The 23,300-nt window shown below is 36.0% G+C and overlaps 1 protein-coding gene across 10 annotated transcripts in view; it reads left to right on the top strand.

The window, feature by feature from the left end:
• COL24A1 (collagen type XXIV alpha 1 chain) overlaps nt 1-23,300 on the top strand; it is a 337,788-nt gene that overhangs the window by 29,501 nt on the left and 284,987 nt on the right. For 9 of the 10 annotated variants that reach the window (XR_004325201.1, XM_032494719.1, XM_032494718.1 and 6 more), the window contains 2 exons: nt 3,853-3,917; nt 20,960-22,314. Coding sequence is in view for 9 of the 10 variants with exons in the window: in XM_032494719.1 (XP_032350610.1) it covers nt 3,853-3,917; nt 20,960-22,314 (1,420 nt within the window). In the remaining variant the exon portion in view is untranslated. Of the gene's footprint in view, nt 1-3,852; nt 3,918-20,959; nt 22,315-23,300 lie in introns of those variants that run through there. The other variant, XM_032494720.1, reaches the window with a different exon arrangement.

Raw genomic sequence — 23,300 nt, 5'->3', positions numbered from 1 at the left:
ACGATTCCCAGAAAGCTTGGTTTAATCCATTTTATTCAGTGATGGAGTTGGGCTCTTTATCAAGCTGATTGTGTCAGTTCAGCTTGATCTCTTCTCTGTGTTCCCACTTCAGAGATGAGAAAAGCAGTTAAAATGAAAAAAGAAAAAAAAAAAAAAAGAGAGAGAAGAAGCAAACTTTCCACAGCAGATTTAAAAAAAAATTCTCCTTTCCCTTTTTGGAAGTTCAACAAAAAGCATCTTCATTTTACCTAACTTTTCTGAAGTGTTAGAAGAGTTAGGTTCATAGGGAAAAGCTGAATTCCTCAGTCGTCGAGAGGTCTTGCTATTACTCTGTTCCTGTTTAAAAATATTTATTGTGTCAATTTCATGTAAGAAATGGATAAAAGGTGAAGACCTGTTACTTGCTCAGATATTTACTTACTAATTAATCATGAAAGGCACAACATACATGGGCTGTAATAAAGAGTCTAATTAAAGTGTCAAGAGTACAGAGGCGAGGGAAAGATCCAGCCCTCTTGAGGGATGATGGGAAAATTCATGAAGCAGGTGTTCAAATTAGGCTTTGACAACACTGAAAATTCTGACAGGTGGAGACTGAGAGAACTTTTCAGGCACTTACAAGGTCCGTGCATGAAACAGAGAGTGACGTGTCATGGCTAGCGCTTTGGGGTGTCAGGTGTAATTGGATCCATATTGCTAACAAAGGGAGGTTGGAGCTGAATGATAAGGGCCTCGAACACCGGCGAGGAACTTGACTTTTCACGTTCTTCCTTCGTTGTATGGTCAGGCCATCTTGAAGGGCAGCTCTCTTGCTCCTGTGTATCTGCTGCTTCACTCACATGACTATCCAATCCTCTTAATCAGAGGGCTCAATTAGTAACTGCCTACGTGCTTGCCCCCTGCCCCAGCTGCTGGTTTCCCTGGTAACTGATGAGCCAGCCTGACGTCATTTCCCCTATAAATTGTAGCCTCCTGCTCCAGAGTAGCGGGAGTCTTACCATGTCCTGCCTGCTGTCTGCCGGGTGCCGTTGGGGTGTTGCTCCAGGACCTTTTGCTTCAGACTTGTAAGATTCCCTATCCAGTAACCACTGGTGTCTCTGCCAGTTTCGAGCTCTTTCTTTAGTATGGAGGCTGGGCAGCTATGACACTTGGAGGCCTGTGGGGGTGCAGCCCAATAGTTGGCTATTAGTTCTGGGCAGAATTAGAAAAAGAGAAAGAAAATCTCTATTTCATATCATTGATCTCTACTTCTCTGTTAGTCATCAGATTAGTACATAGGTACACTTACATAAGGTGTGGCTGGACTGATGTGTCATAAATCCTAACATCACCTGGCTCAGGGGTGATGTTTGATGTGTTCAGGTGTTCCTGCCTCACGCCAGGAATGGACTTGTTAACATGTCTGGAAGGAACTTCATTTTCCATTTTCCTCCCCTGCGGTCACTGGGGAAGTCTGAGTTGGCTGAATCTCTGAGGGATTAGCGCCAGCTGGTGTGCTCTTCGTTAGTTAGCTTTATTCAGATGAGTGCCTGTTGGGCGGTTTTCTAAGCTGGCAGTGAGCGGGGTTACTTTGGGCAGGTGAGGCATGCTCCTTTTCACAGTCCACTTTCTACTAACACAGTGTAATTCTGATGAACGCTCCTTCAGTGACTGTAATCTTGTAGCTGTTTTCTAGCCTTACTGATATCTATCCTGCCGGTTACTTGTTGAAAACATAAATTTGCAAGGAAAAGAGACTCCTTTACTCAACCTCTAGATCATATTTGGGGTTACATCTTGGAGAACCCAAAGAAATGATCTTAAATTCACACAGTGGTCCTTAACTTTGTACATTAGAATCACCTGGGAAGTGTTTACAACTCCGTGTACCGGAGACAAAATCAGTCTGAGGGTGGAGGCGGGGAGGGCAAGACCCGGGTGTTAGTAGTTTTTAAAAGTCACCAAGTGATTCCACTGTGCAGATTGTGGTAAAAAGACCTGAAACAGGTAGGCCTTACATCGTCTCCTGAGCTTATTTCTTCCAGAACAGAGGTCCTCAGACTGGGATTGCCCAGATGAGCAGCCTCAGCATTGCCTGGGAAATTGTTATAAAAGCAAATTCCGAGCCCCACCCAAACCTGAGTCAAACTCTCAGGGTGGGGCCCAGCAATCTTTTATAAGCCCTCCAGGTGATTCTGATAACACAATCATGTGTGGAAGCCAGATCTGGACTTTTATGGAAGTGTCACATCTTATTCGTGTCATGAAATTAGATATATGTGATTTACGCAAAATAAAAAGTATATTTTAAGTACAATGTAAATAGTAAATGTTTTTAGTTTTCTGAGTTTGGTACACACACAATCAATAGTAGGATCACCTGGTTAAAAATGTATGCATGCTGAGAATCTGCTCCAAATTTATGAATCATAATCTGTGTGGCAAGGCTTAGAATCTGGATTTTTTGCAAAAACCTCAGGTGGTTCTTTGGCAGACTAACATTTGAGAACCATTTTTCTAAATGGGTGACATAATATGTGGGAACCTTTTATAGGCTTCATTAAAATATATAGTTCAGCTATTTGCCATATCAGTTGAAATTTGACTATTTAGTTGATTAGTTTATAGAGTTAATGACAATTAAGTATTCTATCAGTCTTAATATTTAGCTGTACTCTCTACTGAGTATGACCATAGAATTTGCATTTTTCACTTACTAAAAATGGTTAATACTATTTGAATATAAGTGATATTTTCAATATAGCAAGGAGAATTAGTACAATTGTATATTGTATATAAATACACAATTATAATATAATTCTATATTCTTATATTAAGATGTTCCTTATTCTACTTAATAAAGGTGAAAACATACTACTGGTAATAATAGAAAATTACAAATTACTGCTAGCACCTCAGAAACTTAATAAAAATAAAACTGATTTTCAGAGGGCTCTGTAATCAGTCTTTGCAGGACTGTATTTTTGAAAATGTCATTTGAGGAGTCTCTGGGTTAGAATAAAAAACAAAAATCAGGGTCTATATTAGCAAGAAAGACTAGGTAATATTGTTTTCAGCATCCTTATTGTTACTTTTTGAAACTATGATTTTTCAGTTGGGAGGTAGATACAGCCAATTACAAGGAGTAATCAACAAAACCTATCAAAAGTTTGGTTATACTAATAAAAAAAAACACAAAATATTTTTACCTTGCTAATCAATGTAAGTGAACATTTTGATATATAGTAACTGAGTATTGTGCTCAGTTACTGCTCATCACTATGTTTAGCGTTTACAGGTTGTTACTATTTTCAGAAACAATCATGAGTCTAGTACAGGTGTTTTGAATATGATATTCAAATAGGTTTTACATAAAAATATTTAAATAACTGGTTCCATCAATTTATAATCACTACGGTTAAGTGACTGTAAATTGTGCTATTTTTGTGTAAATTTGTATTACTTTGTATAAAATTGCATGTGTGGTAACTTGACATAATATATACTATTACTGCTAATAAGATCACCTATACTAGTTCGTATTTACGGAGTGTTTCCTGTGTGCCAAGTACTGTTTTGTGTGCTTTACATGAAGTTTCTTAGTCTTCAAAAAACCTTATGAGATAGATTTAATAGATGAAGAAATTGGGGCACAGAGTGATTAAAAAGTGTGCCCAAGACACATCGTAAGTGGCAAAGCTGAAGCTTAAATTCAGAGCCCTGACTTTTAACCAATATGAATATTAAAATACAGTGTTAATGGAAATGATAGCTTAATTCTTAATCTTGCTGTAGAGTTCATTTTGGATTTTATATTATTTATAGATAATAAATGTCCAACTAAGTTTTCCCCAATTATTTTTCTATTTTTAGGAAACTGCTGCTTCATTTTATTGTGCTATGTGTGTCAGGGGGTGCTGTTCGCGCACAAGAACAAGGTAAGAATGTTACCTTGTTACTTATTTGCTTGTAAGAAAATTCTGCTCCCAGAGAGCACAGTACATGACTTGAAAGTCCTCATAACCTTAAATTCAACATTAAACAATAAGGAATTCTACCGAGTACAATGAGAATGGAAGGGTGAAGAAACCAATTTTGGAGGGAAATATGACCTTTAAGAAATTACTCAGATCTTCCGGCTGTGAAATTGCTTACATTTTTAAGCAAACTCTATAAAAGGGAAGTTTTGTATAGTAAAAAGTCTTTGCTTGTGACTTCATTTTAAGTGGGAGTTCTTGAGGGTGGCAAACTGTGACTGAATTACCTTTGCACTTCTTGAAACAACATAAGAATCTACTAACTGTTCTGTCTAGATTTACATCACTAAGAAACAAAATAAAATTTGCATACCAGTGGGTTTGGGATTTCATTTAATTGACTTGGGGAGGTTTAGAAAATAGTTCAAAGTTCTGTTTTGTTTTTGCTTGCTAGCTGGTTGCTCTGGTAGCATGGAGATAGTTTCAGGAATCTATATATGCCCTAATTTATCCACTTATTAAACATTTAAAAAGTATCTTCTATTTGCTACATAATATCCTAAATGCCAGCGATTGAAATGTGAATAAGATAATGTCTCCAGCCTCAAAGTGAAAAAACAAGTGTTAAAGGTTTAAAAAAAATGAAGTGAAAGAGAAAAATCTTGGAGCTGTGTTGGATTATAGGCAATATCACTGTTGTCCCAGTTTTTTTCTCCTCTGCCTTGTATCAGCAAGGCTGCCAAGTGATTCACTTGACAGAAGCAACTATTCAATCCAATGACAGATTCAAGGAGTTGCTTGTCAATTTGGTCAGTTAACCAAATGATAGAAAAAGACAAGTAAATAAAATACATGAAGGTGGAGAGAGGGCACAGAGGAAAGGGTGGTACAAATGGACCAAACTGATAAGTAGACGTAGATAAGTAATTCTGTCAGATGGTACATATGTGAATTCTGATGTATCATGGAAGGCATTTTCTGTCTTCTGTGGGGAAGTCATTAAATCAGGTCACATGTCAGTGTAACTTCATGAAATGCTATTCTTAACCAAGTTATTTCTGTTACTTTAGTTTGCTTTAAGTAGCCATGAATAGAGGGAAACTATCTCTTAATTTCTTGTTATTACTGTTAGTTTCTGAGAACTTGTTATATACCAGTTACTGTGCTAGCAGAATGTATATTTTCTTCCCCACTCCCTCATCACCTTATGATTATGCCCATGAATTGCTGAATCAAGATTAAGATGTATAAATACCCCAAGGGTTGCAGGCTAATAAATGGAAGAACCAAGAGCTCAGTTAATTGAACTGCAAAGTCTACAAGTTATTTAAAATTAAATCTCTTGGGCCACAGAGAAGATAAGGAAGAGAAGGAAAATTGCCATCATTATGTGTTTTGTGTCTCGTCCTTTGCTGGTACTTTACATGTGTTATTCTAATCCTATTATGAACCTGTAGGGTAGGTGCTGTAGATGAAGGAAACTGAGGCTCACAGAAGGGGCTTGCCCAAGTCTTACATAGCTAAGACTTAAATTTGGGTCTGTCCATCTCTGACAAAACAAAAACAAAAACAGAAAACCCTCTTTCCACTACATATCCCCTTACTTCACAATTGCCATATGCTGGTGTTATGAGTTTAAGAATTTATAAAATGTATCACTATCAAAGTATTAAAAACCAGGCAAAGAAAGATATAAGTAAAACTGAATATTTATGAATGGAGTTTTTAAACAATTCAGAAACAATGAAAGGAGTAAATGAAAGATGGCATCTTTCTGTCAACGTTAAGATTTCATTAACAAAATACAAAATGTGCTCCTTTATTTCAGGGTGGACATCTCAATTTTCAGTCTTCCTATAACCATGAAATTTTATTGTGAGTTCTTAACAAAAAGAAAAATACTTTAAAAACCTCTTTGACTTTAAAAAATTGGATACTTTTGAGCACAAAAAAAGAAGTGAAAATAATGGTATGTTATCAGAAACTTAGTACTTTTCTCCTAAAATAGCTTTTTTGTTTGTTTTGTTTTTGCTATTGTTGAATTGGCATGATGCAATAATATAACATCTAATCAGGAGATTGGAAAAACATTGTCAGAGAAAATTCTGATTCGCTAATGATCGCAAGTATCATTTTCAATCTTAATACTCTCAAATATGTCTGTTTGAGCTAGAGATGATCCTAAATTAGATTTTTCAGAAATAAATATAAATCTTTATTTGTGCTTATGATAGCTTCCAAAACTTAAAGGATGAAAATAATACAAGTATATAGTTTAAAATTCTAGTCATACTGTAAAACATAACAGAAAACAGTATCCCTTGACCTTCCCTACTCCTGCATTTCTTTGCCTGAAGTCCTTAGCACCTTCTTTTGGTTTTAACCTCCATATTTCTTAATAATACGCTTATATATTGTATTGGCTTCCTATTTTTGATGATGATTTAACATTTTTACACCATCCTGTGGCCTCCTTCCTGTTCTTCTATCCTCCAGTTGAGTTTTCTTTTTTTTTTTTTTTGGTTTGCTCTATTTTTTATGGCACTATCACTAATTCTTGTCAGATACTCTGAAAGAATTTTAAAACTTCTTTGAAAAATATTTTTTAAAGAGTACACTAAATACTCTAAGTGTTTTTTTGTTTTTTTTTTTTTTTCTTGGAAATACTTCTGGAAGCTAAAATTCTCCTGTTCTGCTGTGGATTGTTAGTTCTCTAAGCTTCCTATAGAGTTGACGTCTCTCCTCTGTGTTACATCTGGTGTCTTGGAACTTACATTTTCTGTTCTTAGTCCATTTCCTTGTTTGAGTGGAGTGTATCATCCAGTAGCATCCTAAAGATGTGTACTTAGGTGGTACACTTTTTCCAACAATGCATTTCTGAGGATGTGTTCATTTCATCCATATGCTTGAAGGTAGTTTGGGCGGGTATAGAGTTATAGGCTGTGAATAGTTTTCTCAGAATTTTAAAGACTTCTGTTGTCTTCTGGCTTGTGGTTAAGAAATCCGACGCTATTCTAATTCTTGATTCTTTATATATGACCTTTTACTTTGCTCTTTAAACCTTAAGATTGTATGTTTATCCTTGATATTTTAAAATTTCACAATAATGTGCTTTGGTATAGATCTTTTCTCAAGCTATTCTGTTGGGCACGCAGTAGGCTTTTTCCATGTGGAACCGTCTTTCACTTTCTGGGGAATTTTCCAGTGTTCTTTCTCTCTGATCCACCTCTTTTTTTTTTTTTTTTTCTGCAAGTCCTGTTGGTCAGATCTCCTGGGTTGAGCTCCTTATTTTATTTTTAGCTCCTATTCCCTATCTTTGTTTTTTATTCCATTTTATATCAGATTTTCATAAGTCAGGATTTCAAACATCTAAATTTTAAATTTCTGCTGTATTTAAGAGGCTTCTCACTTGGATTTTGCCTTTAAAAAACAGCACCTTGTTCATGTTTCTTTGATGCACTATGTGCTCTTATCTTTCCAAAGAGCAGAATGATTTTTCTGAACTTTTATTCTACTTCCTGTATTGTCTGTTTCCTACAAATTTTTGTTTGCTTTGGTCTGCCTTTTGTGTTGGAAACGTTCTTAAGTCTATAGTACCTGTGTTATCATTTAAAAGCAAGGCAATAAAAATATCCTGGGAAACTGTTTGCCTGGGTAGGCCTATTAACTGGGATGTTTTCCATAGAGGGTGATAATTTGGGAACTTACTTGACCATCTTGTTGGACTGCAAATGTCTAAGGCTGAGCAGTTTCCTTAGAGAAGAATCTTCCAGGGTCTTACTGGTAGATGATAATCCTGGTGCCACTGGTAATGGAGTTAAGTGGTATGAAAAGGTTCTTACCAGGTGGGGGTCAGGGGGAGGGTCTTACCCGGTGTGTGAGGGGGGAGCGGGGCTCAACGTTTATGATGTAGACTTCTCTTGTTCTTGTGTGCTTCTCTTCCATCCGCTGCTGTGATTCAGTATTTCTACGTGACTAAGCTTTAATCTTCTGTTATGGTCTCAAAACTGCTCATACAGACTTTCAAAGCCTCCCCCCCCCCCCAATACAGTACCCATGCTTCTTTCCTGAATTCAGTGATTTGGTGCCTTCAGTTCTTGAGCTTTTTCAGGGCTTTGCTGTGTGAACTGGCCTTCCCGACATTAACCCTTAGTGCTTGGTTTTCTCAGCTCTGCTAATTCCTTCACATGTTTTTCATCTCTCAAAAATGTGATGTCTCTTACCTGCTGCTGTCTCTTCCACCCTTTCACTTAACCCATGTAGTTTTGAACCACATTTCCTTATTCTCATTTTAGTGAGATTTTAAGACTGATCAGAGATAAACATCTGTTATTTGCCGTGTTTTCAGTTACTTCTTTGAACTTTAGCACAGCCAAGAAAACCATTAAAATATCCTGTTAATAAACAAACCTTGTATTTGTTTATAATCAAGGTTTATGTAAACCCAAATGAATGATTCTACTTAAAATATCTAAGGCCAAGTGTTCTGCGGATTTGGCAGATAAAGATCCCTTTTCTTATATGATGCAGCCTACTTTCCTTATTACTCTGTGTTGGCTGGCTGTTGATGAGACAGGCGTAGTTGCAACCCCTCTATGTAGTACCTTACCCCATGTGAGATGTAAGCTAATTGTCAACAGACACAGCATTCTCAGGTTCATGATCCCTATGTGTGAAAACCACATGTGTAGAAATCACCGCACGTAAAATCCTTGTCTCCAAGAAGAGCATTTCCTGTGGAAATCAATCCAAAATTTGTTTGATACCTGAGAAGCAGTTCATTCTAGCTTCAGTAACTCCAAGCATTTTCTACTCAAACTCCTTTTGGACACTTAACTAGAAATTTTACGCATAGGTTAAAGCTTCATTTCACATTTTGTAAACAAGTTTGCTTTTATTTCTTTATCCAGAATAGATGTAGTTACATTAAGAATACAGTCACAGTTTCCTCTCCTAACATACCCAGTGGCAGTGGCACACAGGTGTTCTGGAGCCAGGACATCTGGGTTTATTATGCCTAGGCTTCAGTGCTTTCTAGCTCTGTGACCTTGAGCAAGTTCCATACATACCCTGAGCTTTATTTTCAGCAACTTTAAAGTGAAGATAATAATAGTTCTTACTACATAGGGTGGTTGTGTGGGTAAAATGAGAACACCTGTTAAGTGACTAGTACATGGTTGTTACATGATGAGCATACAATACATTTTAGTAGGAAAAAAAATACTCCAGATCTTTTTTCTTTTTCAAGGTACTGATAATACTGAAAAAAATAAAACAAAGTAGCTGGTTTTAAACAACTTCCTTTAGTTCCTTACCTCAATAAGCTGGAAGCCAGGAAGCCTATGTTTGTCTCTATTCTGGCACAGACTGTGTGGCTGGGACCATGTAGAGCAATAGAACGTGGATACCAGGCACTGTCTAGTTAACTTAGTCAACTTGGATAAATTGGCAAGGAAAAAAAGTTCATTGAAGCCTGTGTGATCTTACAACTCTGGTGATTTTACTTTAAATAATCATTTTATCTTATTTTGCAATCTAGAAAGAATATAGCTTTGGGGACTTCACTGACTCAGATATATGAATATTTTAAGCAGTGAAAATTCATGAACATTAAGCGCTCTTTTAAATTTATTTAATAATGAGCTAATAGAATTCATTAAAAGTAAGTTCTTTTAAATTAATTTAGTTCTGTAATAATGAGCTAATACTATAATTGGTTATACTCTGAGTGATGTTACTCTTTTTATCTAAAATTTGATAACTTTCTTATCTTTTAAGCTACCAATTTCTAAGATAATGTTAAGAATCCTTACATTTTGAGAGGTAAATATGATTCTACCCTTGTTCCTCCAATTTGTGATAGATTATTGTTGAACGTTGACATTTAAAATGGTTCTGACTCCCTGTACTTGTAAAGCGAGTGTAACCATTGGCGCTCCCACATCTGTTTCTTTCAGCGTGTGCTCTCTACCGCCACAGAGTCGAGTAGATAGCCCCTGGAGTTAGTCAGATGCTTGGGTGTGAGTTATAGTTTTATCATCTACTGAGATGCAGTTTCTCCTTTTTCCCGCCCTTCCTCCCCCCACTTCCTGTCTGTCTCTCCTTTCACTTTCTCTCCTCTTCCCTCTCCCCCTGTTTCTTCTAACTAGCAGTAATACTGTCAATGCTGCTTGCTATGCAGGTTTCAAATGAAAGGCAAGTAAGGTTGGAGCATCTGCCTGTAGCTCAGCGTCAGCCTTGCTGGCTTAGAAGGCTGATTTGTGAACATACAGAGAAAGGATCTGTCTGTCATTCGTGTATAACAAAACAGCAAACAAAGTTGCGCTGAAGGCTTAAAGAGGAGGTGATACTTGAACTGAGTCTTGTAGGATGAGTAAACCTGAGATGGAGAGAAATATGTCAAGGCTCAGAAACAATGAGTTTTGTTCTTTTCTAAGCACAAATAAGCTTTGATATGACAAGAAATTCAAGGAAAAGTTAAATGTCAAGGTTAGAAAATGCTGTGGAGTGAGAAGATAAATCATTGACAAAAATGTAATAGCTAGTGTAAATTAGGGGGCGATCCCAAAGACCACACTTACTTTTGATACCAGCTGCAAGTCTGAGGGTCCCCAAGACTACCTTCAGGCTCAGTAATGCTCTAGAAGGACTCACAGAACTCATGAAACCTGTTACACTCCCAGTTATGGTAGATTACAGCAAAGGGATACAGATTAAAATTAGTCCATTGAAAAGATTCATGAGGAAGAGTCTAGGATAGTCGCCCACGTGGAGCTTCTGGTTGTCTTGTCCCCTTGGAATCACGTCAGTGCCAACCTTCCTAGCAGTGATATGTGCTGATGTGCACAGAGTACTGCCAAGAAGCGAAGCTCGCCGGAGCCCTCGTGTCTGGAGTCTTTATGGGGCTCTGTCACATTAACATGCTCAACTGCCCACGTAGCTGACTTCAGTCTCCAGTCCCTCTCAGGTTAACTGATACCATGTGACCCAAAGTCCTCACCATAAATCACATTGTTAGACCCTCTGATGTGGCCTACAGCTCCCAGGTAAGCAAAAATATTTTAATCAGGCAAGACATTTAAGGGCTTAGGGGTTACCTCCCAGGAGCTGGGGGTAAAGGTAAATTCTTTACCACTCAAGGAGCATGTTAGATTTTGGTGCCATGTGGAAAAGAAGGGTTTGAAAATGTGGAATCTAAATGAGGGCCCCAGTGATTCATGTGTATTACTTGACAGATCTGCAAAAACGCCTTCATGCCACTTATAATTAGGGATCTGAAGTGTGCTATTTGTTCAGTTTCCTAAACTATCACAGACACACAATTTATGCAAAAATCAATGCAAAATTTATTCTAGACTGAAGTCGTTATCCCTTACTGAGGGAGTGAGGCGATGGAAAGTGGTAAAAAGCTATCTGTAAACAGGACATCCACAAGGATGAAAGGGCAGGGATACTTCACTTTTTGTTTATAGAAATAAAAGGAATCATTAGATGAGCTCTCTTGCTGCGTGATTTTTTTTTTTTCCTGCATTCTAAATCTTCCTGTTCTGATCTTTGGGTTTTCATTCCCTTTGACATTGAGCATAAACTAAAAAGAGAAAAGCTTATTAGGAAGGTGTGGGATGTGAGACTAGAAATGTAGGCAGGGGGTTAGATCATGAAGGGCTTGAGGGCTGAAATAAGATGATTGACTTTTGTACTAAAAGCTGTAAGAACTACTGATGTGTTAGAGGAAGGAGTGTCATGAACTGAATGTTCATTTTATTCTGTACTTTAGAAAGGTTTCTCTAGCAGCAGTGTGGATGAAGGATGGGACCAGAGTGAGGTCCCAGAGGCAGAGGCAGAGAAATCCTTACCAGAGGCAGAGAAATCTATTAGGAAGCCAAGATTAAAACTTAAGAGTAAAGAGAGCCTAACTAGGGCTTTTGTTGGACTTGGTGACTGAATAGATATGGAGAATGGGCAAGAAGGAAGTGTCAAAGAAAATTAAGACGTTTCTGGGTTAGATGATTGGATCGACTTAGTCATTTATTCAGGCAGTACTTACTGTGGACCTACTTCATTTTTAGTCACTGTTCTGGATGTTGGAATCTAACTGTAAAACAAGGTGATGTTCTAGCCTGATGGACTTACATTTCAACTAGGGAGTAGGCAAGTTTATAAATATATATTTTTTCCACTAAATTTTCAGTGTTACGAAGAAAGAGTAAAGTTCAGTAAAGACACTAGAGTTAGAGTTTGGGGGTGAGGAGGATGGTCAGGGAAGGCCTCTCTGAGGAGGTCACCTCTGGGCCTAGATCTGAAAGATCTAAGGCTGTAGAGCTCTCTGAGCAGAGAGGAAAAAGTGCGAGAACTGTGAGTGAAAGTGAGTTTAGTGGTTTTAAGGAATAAGAAAAGACCAGCTTGGCTGAAGCAAGAGTGGGATGAAAATGAAAGGAGATCAGAGAGATAAGGAGGAAGCTGATGATGCAGGTTTCATGCATCATGTGAAAAGTCTGGGTTGTAGTTTTAGTGTAAGGGGAGGTCATTGAAGAATTCTGCTCAGTAGAATGCCGGGATATAATTTACACTATAAAAATATTGCTGAGAACGCTGGTGTGGTAGTGGAGATTTTCACTGAGAAAGGCACAAAAGTAAGAGGAACACATTTTGGGGAAAATGTATTGAGTTAGAAGTGCCTGTGGGCTAGCTAATCTCTACTGGATAAATTCAATGGGCAAGTGGATATGCAAACCCAGAAGAGAGGTCTGTGAGTCAGCATATTTGGTTATTAAAACCATGCTTTGGATGAAGTCATTAGGCTTGGTGTTTATAGTAAAAGGAGCAAGGCGTTGTCTTGGCAACACCATGATTTATTTTCTGTTTAAGAAGCAAATAGGTGGAGGTGATACAATCAGTCCTGCTTTCCTAAAAATTGTCATTGTGAAAGATCAGCTCTAGAGGACCGCCTGCCTTCAAACTCTGCCTCTGAACTTCTAGCTGAGTGAACTTGGGAAAATTACTTAAATTCTCTGACTTGTTTTCATAGCTATCAGATAGGGTGGACAATGCCATACTTCATCGTGTTAGGAAAATTATGTGGCTTAACACAGTAAAATTCTTACCATAGTGCTTGGTACATAGAATTTAATAAATGCTGCTATTCTTAAAAAATAAAAGCAAACCATCTAATAAAGTGCCTGATTAATCATCAGTATTCTTTAAACGGTAGCTGATTTCCTAAATGACACAAACTGGATTGTATTTGTGGTTAGAGCCACTCATGGGAACAACTTACTGTAGATAGCTAAGTTTTTTCTTGCTGTATTCATTGGTACCAAATATCTGTATGCATTGGTTACCAAATATCTAGATTTAGATTGCAATTTGATGGTATCCAGGGCCAGGCTTATATTAATGTTAAAAAATCTATCCTCTGACAGAAGCGCTTTCTTTTTCTCCCAGTCTCCCCACACCTCCCATTTGTGCCTTCCATCCTTTAGAATTCTCTACAGGCAGACCTCATTTTATTGCCCTTCACTTTGTTGCACTTTGCAGATACTGCACATTTTACTAATTGAAGTTTTGTGACAACCCTGTTTCAATCAAGTCTACTGGTGCCATTTTTCCAACAGCATTTGCTCACTTCATGTCTTTGTCACATTTTGGTAATTCTTACATTAGTTCAGTCTTTATTACATTTGTTATGCTGATCTGTGATCAGTGTTCTTTGGTGGCACTGCTGCAAAAATTACAACTTGCTGAAGGCTCAGATGACCAGCATTTTTTAGCAGTTAAAGTATGTAGTAGTTTTTTAGACTTAATGCCATTGCATACTTAACAGACTACAGTACAGTGTAAACATAACTTTTTATGCACTGGGAAACTAAACTTCATTGCAAGATTTGTGATTCACTTTATTGCGATGCTCACTTCATTGCAGTAGTCTGGAACAGACCCTGCAGTATCTGTGAGCTATGCCTGTATCCTCCTTTCAATCAACATCTACTCAAAGCATTTGCTAAATATTTACACTAAGCGTTAAAAAGTAGAATAACAATTAGATTTTATCGCAAGAACTAACTCTGGTGGCTGCCTAGAAAATATTCTCCACTGTGAGATCTCTGTTGGGGACAACAACCCTGCCATAATTCATTAGTGAAGCTTGCCAAGGGAAACGTGAGGTGGTGTGGCGAATACAGTGGCTACAAGGCAGTGTGGCAAGTAGACTTAGAAGATGGGAGACTTTGAAGTCAGGATGATTTTGTTCAAATCCATTTCTACCATTTATCAGCTGATTGTCCTTGACCAAGTTATTTAATCTGTCTGGACCTCAGATTCTTCATCTGTGAAATGAGTATAGACTTGAAGTATAAATTTGAAACCATAAAATAATATCTTCCCACTTGTTTGTAGATATAGAAGTGAAAAAAGGGGCATGAAATAATAAATGAACCTGAAAACTCCTTTTTTCAGCAAAACTAGGGGACTGATAGAATCTGTAAAACTCCCAAAATCTGCTGAGAAAAAGCAGATACCTTATGGAGTAAAGTCAATAGTGAGATTTCAGAAAGATCCAGCAAAAGCCACTACCTGAAGGTAAAGAGCACACCCAGAAGGACTTACCCTTTAACTTTGTACAAAAAATATGTTACAGGATTTGGGGAGGACAGAAGCTGTCCAGAAGGAAGTACAAGAAAGAAGCACAGATAATAGCTAAACGACTCAGTGGGGAAAGGTCCTGGAAAATGCAGAAATCTACTCCCTAAGGGGAAAATTTACTCCTAAGTGTATGCCAGTGGGAGTGAACATGGGAAGGAGGGTGAGGACCTGTGAGCAGGGCTGGCTGTAGAAGTCCTCCTGGACTATGTTTGGTTCAGAGAAAAAGGTGGGGGGATGTATCAAGGAGCCATTTGAGAAGGAAACTGGTAACACTGAAACAGAACTCTTTGGGTTTTGAGATTTGGCAGGGATGAACCACCATCTTCTTTCCCCAGCATCCTTTTGTAAATTACTGGTCTATGAAACCGTAAGTAAGTAAAAGCAGTTGGCACAAGATAAATAGAAGGATACGACAAGATAAAATATAGGGAAAAACAGTAAAAATGAGAAAACAATCACATCTATGAAGGAAGATCCTAAAACAGAAATATAAGAACTCGAGAAAAAGAAGAGATAATAAGACATTAAAAGAATATGGACTGTGAGCTTGTAGAACACAAGAAAGAACTAGCAGGGGTAAAAAAACTTTTATAAATCAAAATGAAGTTGGAACACAAAGATTAGACGTGACAGGAAACGCAAAGATATATATGAGAAAAACAAATTGAACTGAAGATAAAGATCCTTTTTAAAAAGATTACAGAGAAATGATAGATACAGAGGACAGAAGTGGAGATTCAACATACTTAGAATAGGAATTTTTGAAGCAGAAAATCAAAACTATGAAATAGAACAAATATTGAAGGATATAATTCATGAAAAATCTGAAGTAAACAAAACACAACAAAACTTGAATCTTTACAACGTGTGGGCATACTGCGTACCCGAGAGCACTTATCCAGAATGGTCAATATGAAGTCATATCCTAATGAAATCACTGCATTTTGAAGATAAAGAACAGATCTTTTGGTATGCTGATAAGACTGAGTCACTTAGAAGGAGAAAAAAATTAGCTGGCTTAAGATTTTTCTGTTCTAACATTCAACAGCTAAGGACAGTGGAAACATATCCACAAGATGTTCAAGGAAAGAAAATATCAACAGAGAATGTTATTTCCAATGAAACTTAAGGTACAAGGCTACCAACAATTCTAAAGGGCAAACATTCAGGAAATATTCCCATGAGCCCTTCTTGAAGACTTAGAGCATAAACTTCCACAAAAAGTAAATGAGAAAACGACTGCAAAAGACTGGCTCTGTTTATCAGAAGAAGATGTGGGAATGGAACACAGTATAAATACTATATGAACTAATAATGTAGAAATGGTTCAATCACCCAAAAAACAGGAGGAGAAGAGGGAAACGAAACAGGAAGTAGATTAAGTTTGCTGGTTGGCTCATCAGAAGCCAGGAATTAAATATTATCCAAAGCTGACAAATTAAATAAAAATATCAAAAAGATATTTAATAAAAAGGTACATACTAAGAAAGAATCCTATTGACTAATATTAGATGGTAAGGGAAAGAGAAAAAGGAAAAGGAAATCTTATTTACTGGAAAGAAGTAATAGATATATCTAAACAGAGAGGACTAGACATTGCATACATTTATAACTTGAAAGGTAAACCTTAGAATAAAAATACCAACTTTTCTCAATCTCAAAACAACTACATACAAAAAGCAAAGGAAACAAAGTACACAGTGAAAGACTTAAAAATTAAACTGTGAAAATATAATATAAAATAATGGCAGATTAACTAAACCATCATATCAATAAATAGTTAATTTACATTCAAAGAAAAAAATGTTCAGATCAGATCACAAAACAAACTCTTTCCTCTTCACCTAAAACTGTTTCAAAGTAGGTGAAAACAAAAGCACAGGCAAAGGTGTAATAGACAAATGCAAATGTCGAGTGGGGAGAACGGGGCTTAATACCAGATGAAGCAGAAGTTATACCAAAAACCCCAAACAAATAAACCAGACATAGAAGTTACTTTTATGATTTGAAAAGGTGTCTAACCAATGAATGTATTAACTTAATGACTATCAATGCATAACAACTAACATTGTATAGTATTCATAAAGCTAAGACCACATGAAATAAAGGGCCAGACATAAAAGTGGTGAGACTTTACCTCTTTGTTCATAACAGATTAATTGTATAAAAATAAGAGTATAGAGGATATAAATGACATGAGATTCAGCCAACAGATATTAAATTGTGTACCCTGAAACACCTTTGGAAGTGCTTATCAAACATTGTTGAAAATACCATTTATTAGGCTAAATTTCAAAATTAGTCAGTGGTAGAGTGCCTGCTTAGTATTCATGAGGTCCTGGGTTCAATCCCCAGTACCTCCATTAAAAAAAAAAAAAAGATTAGATACTGTTTTCTGATCACAATGCTATTAAGTTAGATTTTAATAACAAAATCAGAACAAACACCTTTATAACTGGAAAATTGTACATTTTTCTCTTAAATTGTGTCAGTTGGAAGATACAAGTAAACATTGCATAGTTTCTAGAAAACAACACAAATGAAAATATCACAATAAAATGAAAATATTACATATCAAAATCTATGGGACAAAGCTAAAGCAGTGCTCAGAAAATTTATTGCTTAAAGGAAAATTTATTCTTAAATAAGTAGGTGCTCATTTCCAGAAGTTAGGAAAAGAATAAAATAAACCAAATGGAAGTAGAAGAAGAAATTTATAAAGGTAAATATAGAAATTAATGATACAGAAAACAGACAATAGTAGAAAGGATAAACAAGTCCAAAGGATATGCTTTTTAAATAAACAGTAGTGACATTTCAGAACAAACAGAGCTTATACTGTATAGCACAGGCAAGTATATTCAAGATCTTGTAGTAGCTCATGGTGAAAAAGAATTATGAAAACAAATATATGTATGTTGATATGACTGAAAAATTGTGCCATACACCAGAAATTGACACATTGTAAAATGACTATAACTCAATTAAAAAAGAACAAATAGAGCAAAATATTTAAAATTGGAAAGTTATATAGAGAACCACAGAAATAGGAAAACAGAATTGTAAGGGAATATTACATGAAGATCTCTGGGTAACACATTTGAAAGCCTAGAAGAAAGTTATTATTTCATAGAAAAATAGAAATCTCTAAAATTGATTCATGATGCAGTTGACATTTAGAATAAGTCAATTAACAAAAAGATTAGGAAGGTGAATGTAGAGCTATCGATGAGAAAGTCAACATGGTAAGTTTGGCTTACAACTGAGTTTTATTTAACTTTTGAGAAAAAAAGAATTAAAGATATTTAAGCCACTCTAGGCCATAAATAATAATGAAAATTCAGCCTTATGCTCTGATGAAGATATTACAATAAGGGAAAAACCACGGACCAGTCTTAACTCATAAATATTGATGCAGTGAGTCTATATAAGTTATTCTTCAAGAATCCAGCAAGATATTTAAAGAATAAAATACAACCATCAAGTAGATTTTAGTTTAGAAATGCAAAGATGGTTCAATCAAGAAATTTTTTAAGCAGTAAATGCTCAAAAACATTTGACTTTTTTTTTTAAATCCTAAGCTATTTATCATAAAGCTCAAACAAGATTGAAGGAAAAAAAATATATATATATATACACACATTAGAACTGAAGGAAGGAAACATTTCTATATATGTATATAAATATTGAAAACATATATATACTAAAGTTTTTAAAGAAGACTCTTTCCAATAGTATTCCATTCTAATAGAATCAAGAAATTCGAGGCAGCAGTTAGCAGGGGTTAAATGCAAGGACTGGTTTTCTTTGAGCAAGTAACAAGCCTCAATGTCGTACCACATAATTTTGACTCTTTCTTTGTGTAAGAATAACTGATTTGGCATCACAGAATAACTAACTTTCACATACGTTGATTAAATATACTTTGAGCATTGTGACTTTCACATTAGCAGTGTCTTTACCATAATTTACCTCTTGTATTGAGAATATCCTTAGAGGCAGGTACATTGGCCACAGTATCCTAAGTTGCAGACCAAGCATGGTATGTTTCAGAGTGTAAAATTTTATTGAAGATGGAGAATGAGAATAGTTAACTCATTTAGCTGGTAACTTATGTTTCATAGTAAAACAAGCAGCCATGTTATGGAGTAAAAATATTTCCCCAAATTCCTAAAGATGCATATAATTTAAAACTACTGTTAGGAATATTTTGGTGGAAAAGTTTAAGAGACCCTGTTGTGCTTCTTAGATACAAACATAACATTTCAAACTGTTACAAAATTATAACTACATTGTAAATAAAATGATGGTTATTCCAACCTTAAAACGTTTTGAATGTTTTGTAAAGCTCTCTAATGAGAAAACATTTTAATTGTATTGCTAGATGACCCATGAATGATACTCAGTATTTTTTTTTTATTGTTGTATAGAGTCATCAAACTTGGGTCCATTGGGTTTTACATTTGCCATTATGTTTGCTACTTGTAATAAACATGAGTTATCAAATATCTGATAATTTCCTATAAAAAGAAAACTAAGATGGTGTGCAATGTTCCTGGCCTGGCTAGTCCTTAGAAACCTTAATTTTTCCTCACTTATCACAGGAGTGCACAATTCTTTAACATTTCTTGTTGGAAATAATTATGTACTTATAAAGATACAAATAGGAGATTTACAACTCAAAGAATAATAAAGATAATGTAACTAAGCTGTTATATATCTTTAAGAAAATATTTATCATTCTTTACAAATGGTATTTAATTTTATAGGACTCTAAAGGTAAATGTCACATCTGACCAGATTCTAGTGGGGCAAATTCATTCAGAAATTATAGACACATGCACCCCAATGTTCATAGCAGGACTATTTACAATAGCCAAGACATGGAAACAACCTAAATGCCCATCAACAGATGACTAGATAAAGAAGCTGTGGTATATTTATACAATGGAATACTACTCAGCCATAAAAAAGAATAAAATAATGCCATTTGCAGCAACATGGATGGACCTGGAGATGGTCGTTCTAAGTTAAGTAAGCCAGAAAAAGAAATAAGTGATATCATATGGTATTTTTTAAAATCTGGAATCTAAAAAAAAAAAAAAGACTGAACTTATTTACAAAACAGAAACAGATTCAGATATAGAATACAAACTTATGGTTACCAAGGGGGAAAGGGAGTGGGAAGGGATAAATTGGGAGTTTGAGATTTGCAGATACTAACTACTGTATATAAAATAGATAAACAACAAGTTTACACTGTACAGCACAGAGAACTATGTTTAATACCTTCAAATAACCTTTAATGAAAAAGAATATGAAAATGAATGTATGTTTATGTATGACTGAACTGTTATGCTGTGCACCAGTAATTGATACAATGTTGTAAACGGACTATACTTCAATTGAAAAAAAAATTACAGGACTATTTGGGGGCAGATATAGGAGATAGCCAGTGAGGAATCAGACACAGAATCTGTCTTCCAAGAGTTTATAATTGGGTAAGGGACATAAAGACATATACTCTCAGTAATATTACAGTTAAAAAAACCAGAAAAATTCATAATTATACAAATCTATATTATATAAACCCCATATTTTATAATATTGAGAAAGTCTACAGATTGTTTGGGTCAAAAATTTCTGTGGAGGACTGAGGGAAAATGGGAGAGAGAGAAACTTGGAAGGGAGAGAAGAAGTTTGGTGACCAGCAGCAGTGGGAATTGAAGTTCTCCTGTCCAGGGGTTATCAGGGTGACGGTACTTCACAAGCAGCGCACACGTAAGGTATTTGGCATTGGAAGGGCTCTTATGTGACTTGTAAATTCTCAGAAGGCTAAAAGGGAAGACAGCCTAAATAGTCATAGTTTAAAGGAGTCTGTGAACTTTATAAAATGGTTCCCAAATTAGAAATTTCTTCTTCTAAGTATGTCTAAGTATGTCTCCAGTTTCTCTTTAACATAGTCATAAGATTTTGAGTTCTAAATTAAAGAAGTAAATGACTATCTGGGAGTCTTTGAACATGTACGTTCATTGCAGTAACAAATCAGTTTCCTATGTGAAAAAATGAGAGAACATTTATTAATTAAATTTTGAGCTTAGGGATACTGGAGGAGGGTGGATGTGTGTGTGCATGCATGTGTGTATGTGTATGTTTCGGACTATCGTAAACATTTTACCCTCTCTCTCCGTATCTCTCATTACCTAGAAATTAGTTATCGATAGAGCTTGTGTATTTCAGGGATCACTGTTGATCCCTGCGAGGAAGATTTTCTCATACGCAAACATTTATGTGAACACATGAATGCATAAGAGTAAGATTCTTTCTCTCTCTCTCTTTCTCTCTCTCTTTTTAATTTCCAGGCATAGATATTCTTCATCAACTAGGCCTTGGAGGCAAAGATGTAAGACACTCCTCATCAGTGACTGCTGTACCATCATCATCGACACCACTACCTCGGGGGGTCCATTTCACAGAATCGGGTGTCATTTTAACAAATGATGGTTATATTGAGTCACCTCTCATGAAAGTTTTACCAGTCAACCTAGAACAGCCATTTGCAATCTTAATTGGGTTACAGTCACATAGAGTAAACAATGCATTTCTCTTCAGCATTAGAAGTAAAACTAGACTGCAATTAGGAGTACAGTTATTACCTAAAAAATTAGTGGTGCACCTTGGAGGAAAGCAGTCTGTGTTTTTCAACTACAGTGTTCACGATGAGCGATGGCACGCCTTGGCCATTGCCATTAGCAAACAAGTTGTCTCAATGTTTGTTGAGTGTGGAAAGAAATATTTTAGCCAAGAGACTCCTTTGGAAATTCAGACCTTTGATTCTAACAGTGTGTTTACCTTAGGAAGTATGAATAATGATTCTGTCCATTTTGAAGGAATAGTATGTCAGTTGGATATTATTCCTTCTGCAGAAGTATCTGCAAACTATTGCAGATATGTGAAACCGCAGTGTCACCCTGAGGCAAGCCTTCTTCATACAACTGTTGTACCAGCTAAGGTATCGGAAAGCACTCCCTTCCCCAAAAGACTTGGTGAAAAAGTGCTGTCGGAGAACACACTTACCGAAGGCAGAAGCATTCTAGATTTCACAAATAATGATTCTGCAGCAGTGCGTAAACAACGGGGACACCAGATGTCAAGAGCTCAGTTGACTTCTCTTCATTCAGGGAATGCCTCTGCTGTCGATACTGTGAGTCATGGGATTCGAGCCAAAGAAATGATCACTGAGGAACTTACCCAGACAAATTTAAGCCTGCCGATGATGCATCATAGCCTCAATGAGGCAAGAACAAACAGCAAGGAGAAATTTAGTTCTCTTCTAAATGTGTCCGACAGTTTCACACGACATGATGATAAAGTAGCTCGTCTGTCACCATTTAAGAAGACATCGTCTCTTCTTCCACATTTAAAACAAGATACAATTACTAATCTCAAGAAGGCTATCACAGCCAATCTGCACACTAATGAATTCATGGAACTGCAACAGGTTTTGAACACGACCTTATACAGAATGACAGATGAGCCGTCTGTGGATAACCACCTTGATCTAAGGAAGGAAGGTGAATTTGACCCTGGTGCTACTTATCCCATCGAAAATAGCTATGAAACTGAGCTTTATGATTATTATTATTATTATGAGGATCTTAATACAGTGCTCGAAATGGAGAATCTAAGAGGGCCAAAAGGGGACACTGGACCTCCCGTAAGTTGTTGTTTTTAAAATATGTCTTAATGCGCTAACTTTACCATACATTTCAAAAAGAATTCTGTAGGCTGAACAATACAGAACAGATCAGATCCTGGCTACAGTGAATGAATTTATGGTTTCTATAACACGTCCAACCAGAATGCAACCCTGGCTCGTATACTGTCCTTTTATTTTTGGTTATTTTTATTGGCAGGCTGAAAAGTTTACTTAACTCTGGTAAAGTGGTGAGTAAGCTATATGTCTTTCCTGTTCAGTTGAAATTCAACCAGGAATTCAACTGCTAAATATAGATCAGCATTTTCTCTTAAAAAAAGAGAAAACATAGGCTTAATGCATAGTCAGGTTAAGGGAAGGATGTAAAAGCTGTAGTAGATGAAATAAAAATACTTTAAGTACATTATTAAACATACTTTCAGCAAAATGAATTAATTAAAACAGTATAACATTTTAGAGATAATTTTACAGTGACTTGTTGGGGGAAAAGCACTCTAATTGTCATTCTAAATGAAATATTTTAATTTCCATAAAGAGTAACATGTTTCATTATATCTTTGATGATATATCCAATTTATATTTATGGATTAATAAAAGCTCCATCTACCTCATACAAAAAATAGCCAGTCAGCCCATCAGTCCATTCAGTAGAAAAAAATGGCTAAGTCACTTATTTAATAATGCATAAACAAAACTATGAGCTAATAGATGGATTTTTTTTTTGGGTCTGAAATTCTTTTGCTCTGTCGGTGCAATTACGAGTGAACGTTTGAAAATTTGAAAAATCATTTAAAACTCATTTAAAGCTATTTCGAATGACATTAGAAATATTATGTTGCCTTTTATATTTTTGAATACCTTGAAAATCAACTTACATGTCTAGAAAATTTTTTTCATTGTAAGCAGACTAAAATATAAAAGTATTTCTTTATTTGATGAAAATAAAATTTGAGTCATTTGTTTAGCTCCAGAAACCACAGAATAGG

Source organism: Camelus ferus, chromosome 13 (assembly GCF_009834535.1).
Source record: "Camelus ferus isolate YT-003-E chromosome 13, BCGSAC_Cfer_1.0, whole genome shotgun sequence".
Lineage (NCBI taxonomy): Eukaryota > Metazoa > Chordata > Mammalia > Artiodactyla > Camelidae > Camelus > Camelus ferus.
Note: the sequence above shows the minus strand (reverse complement) of the source record. Positions and strands in the feature narration are given on the sequence as shown.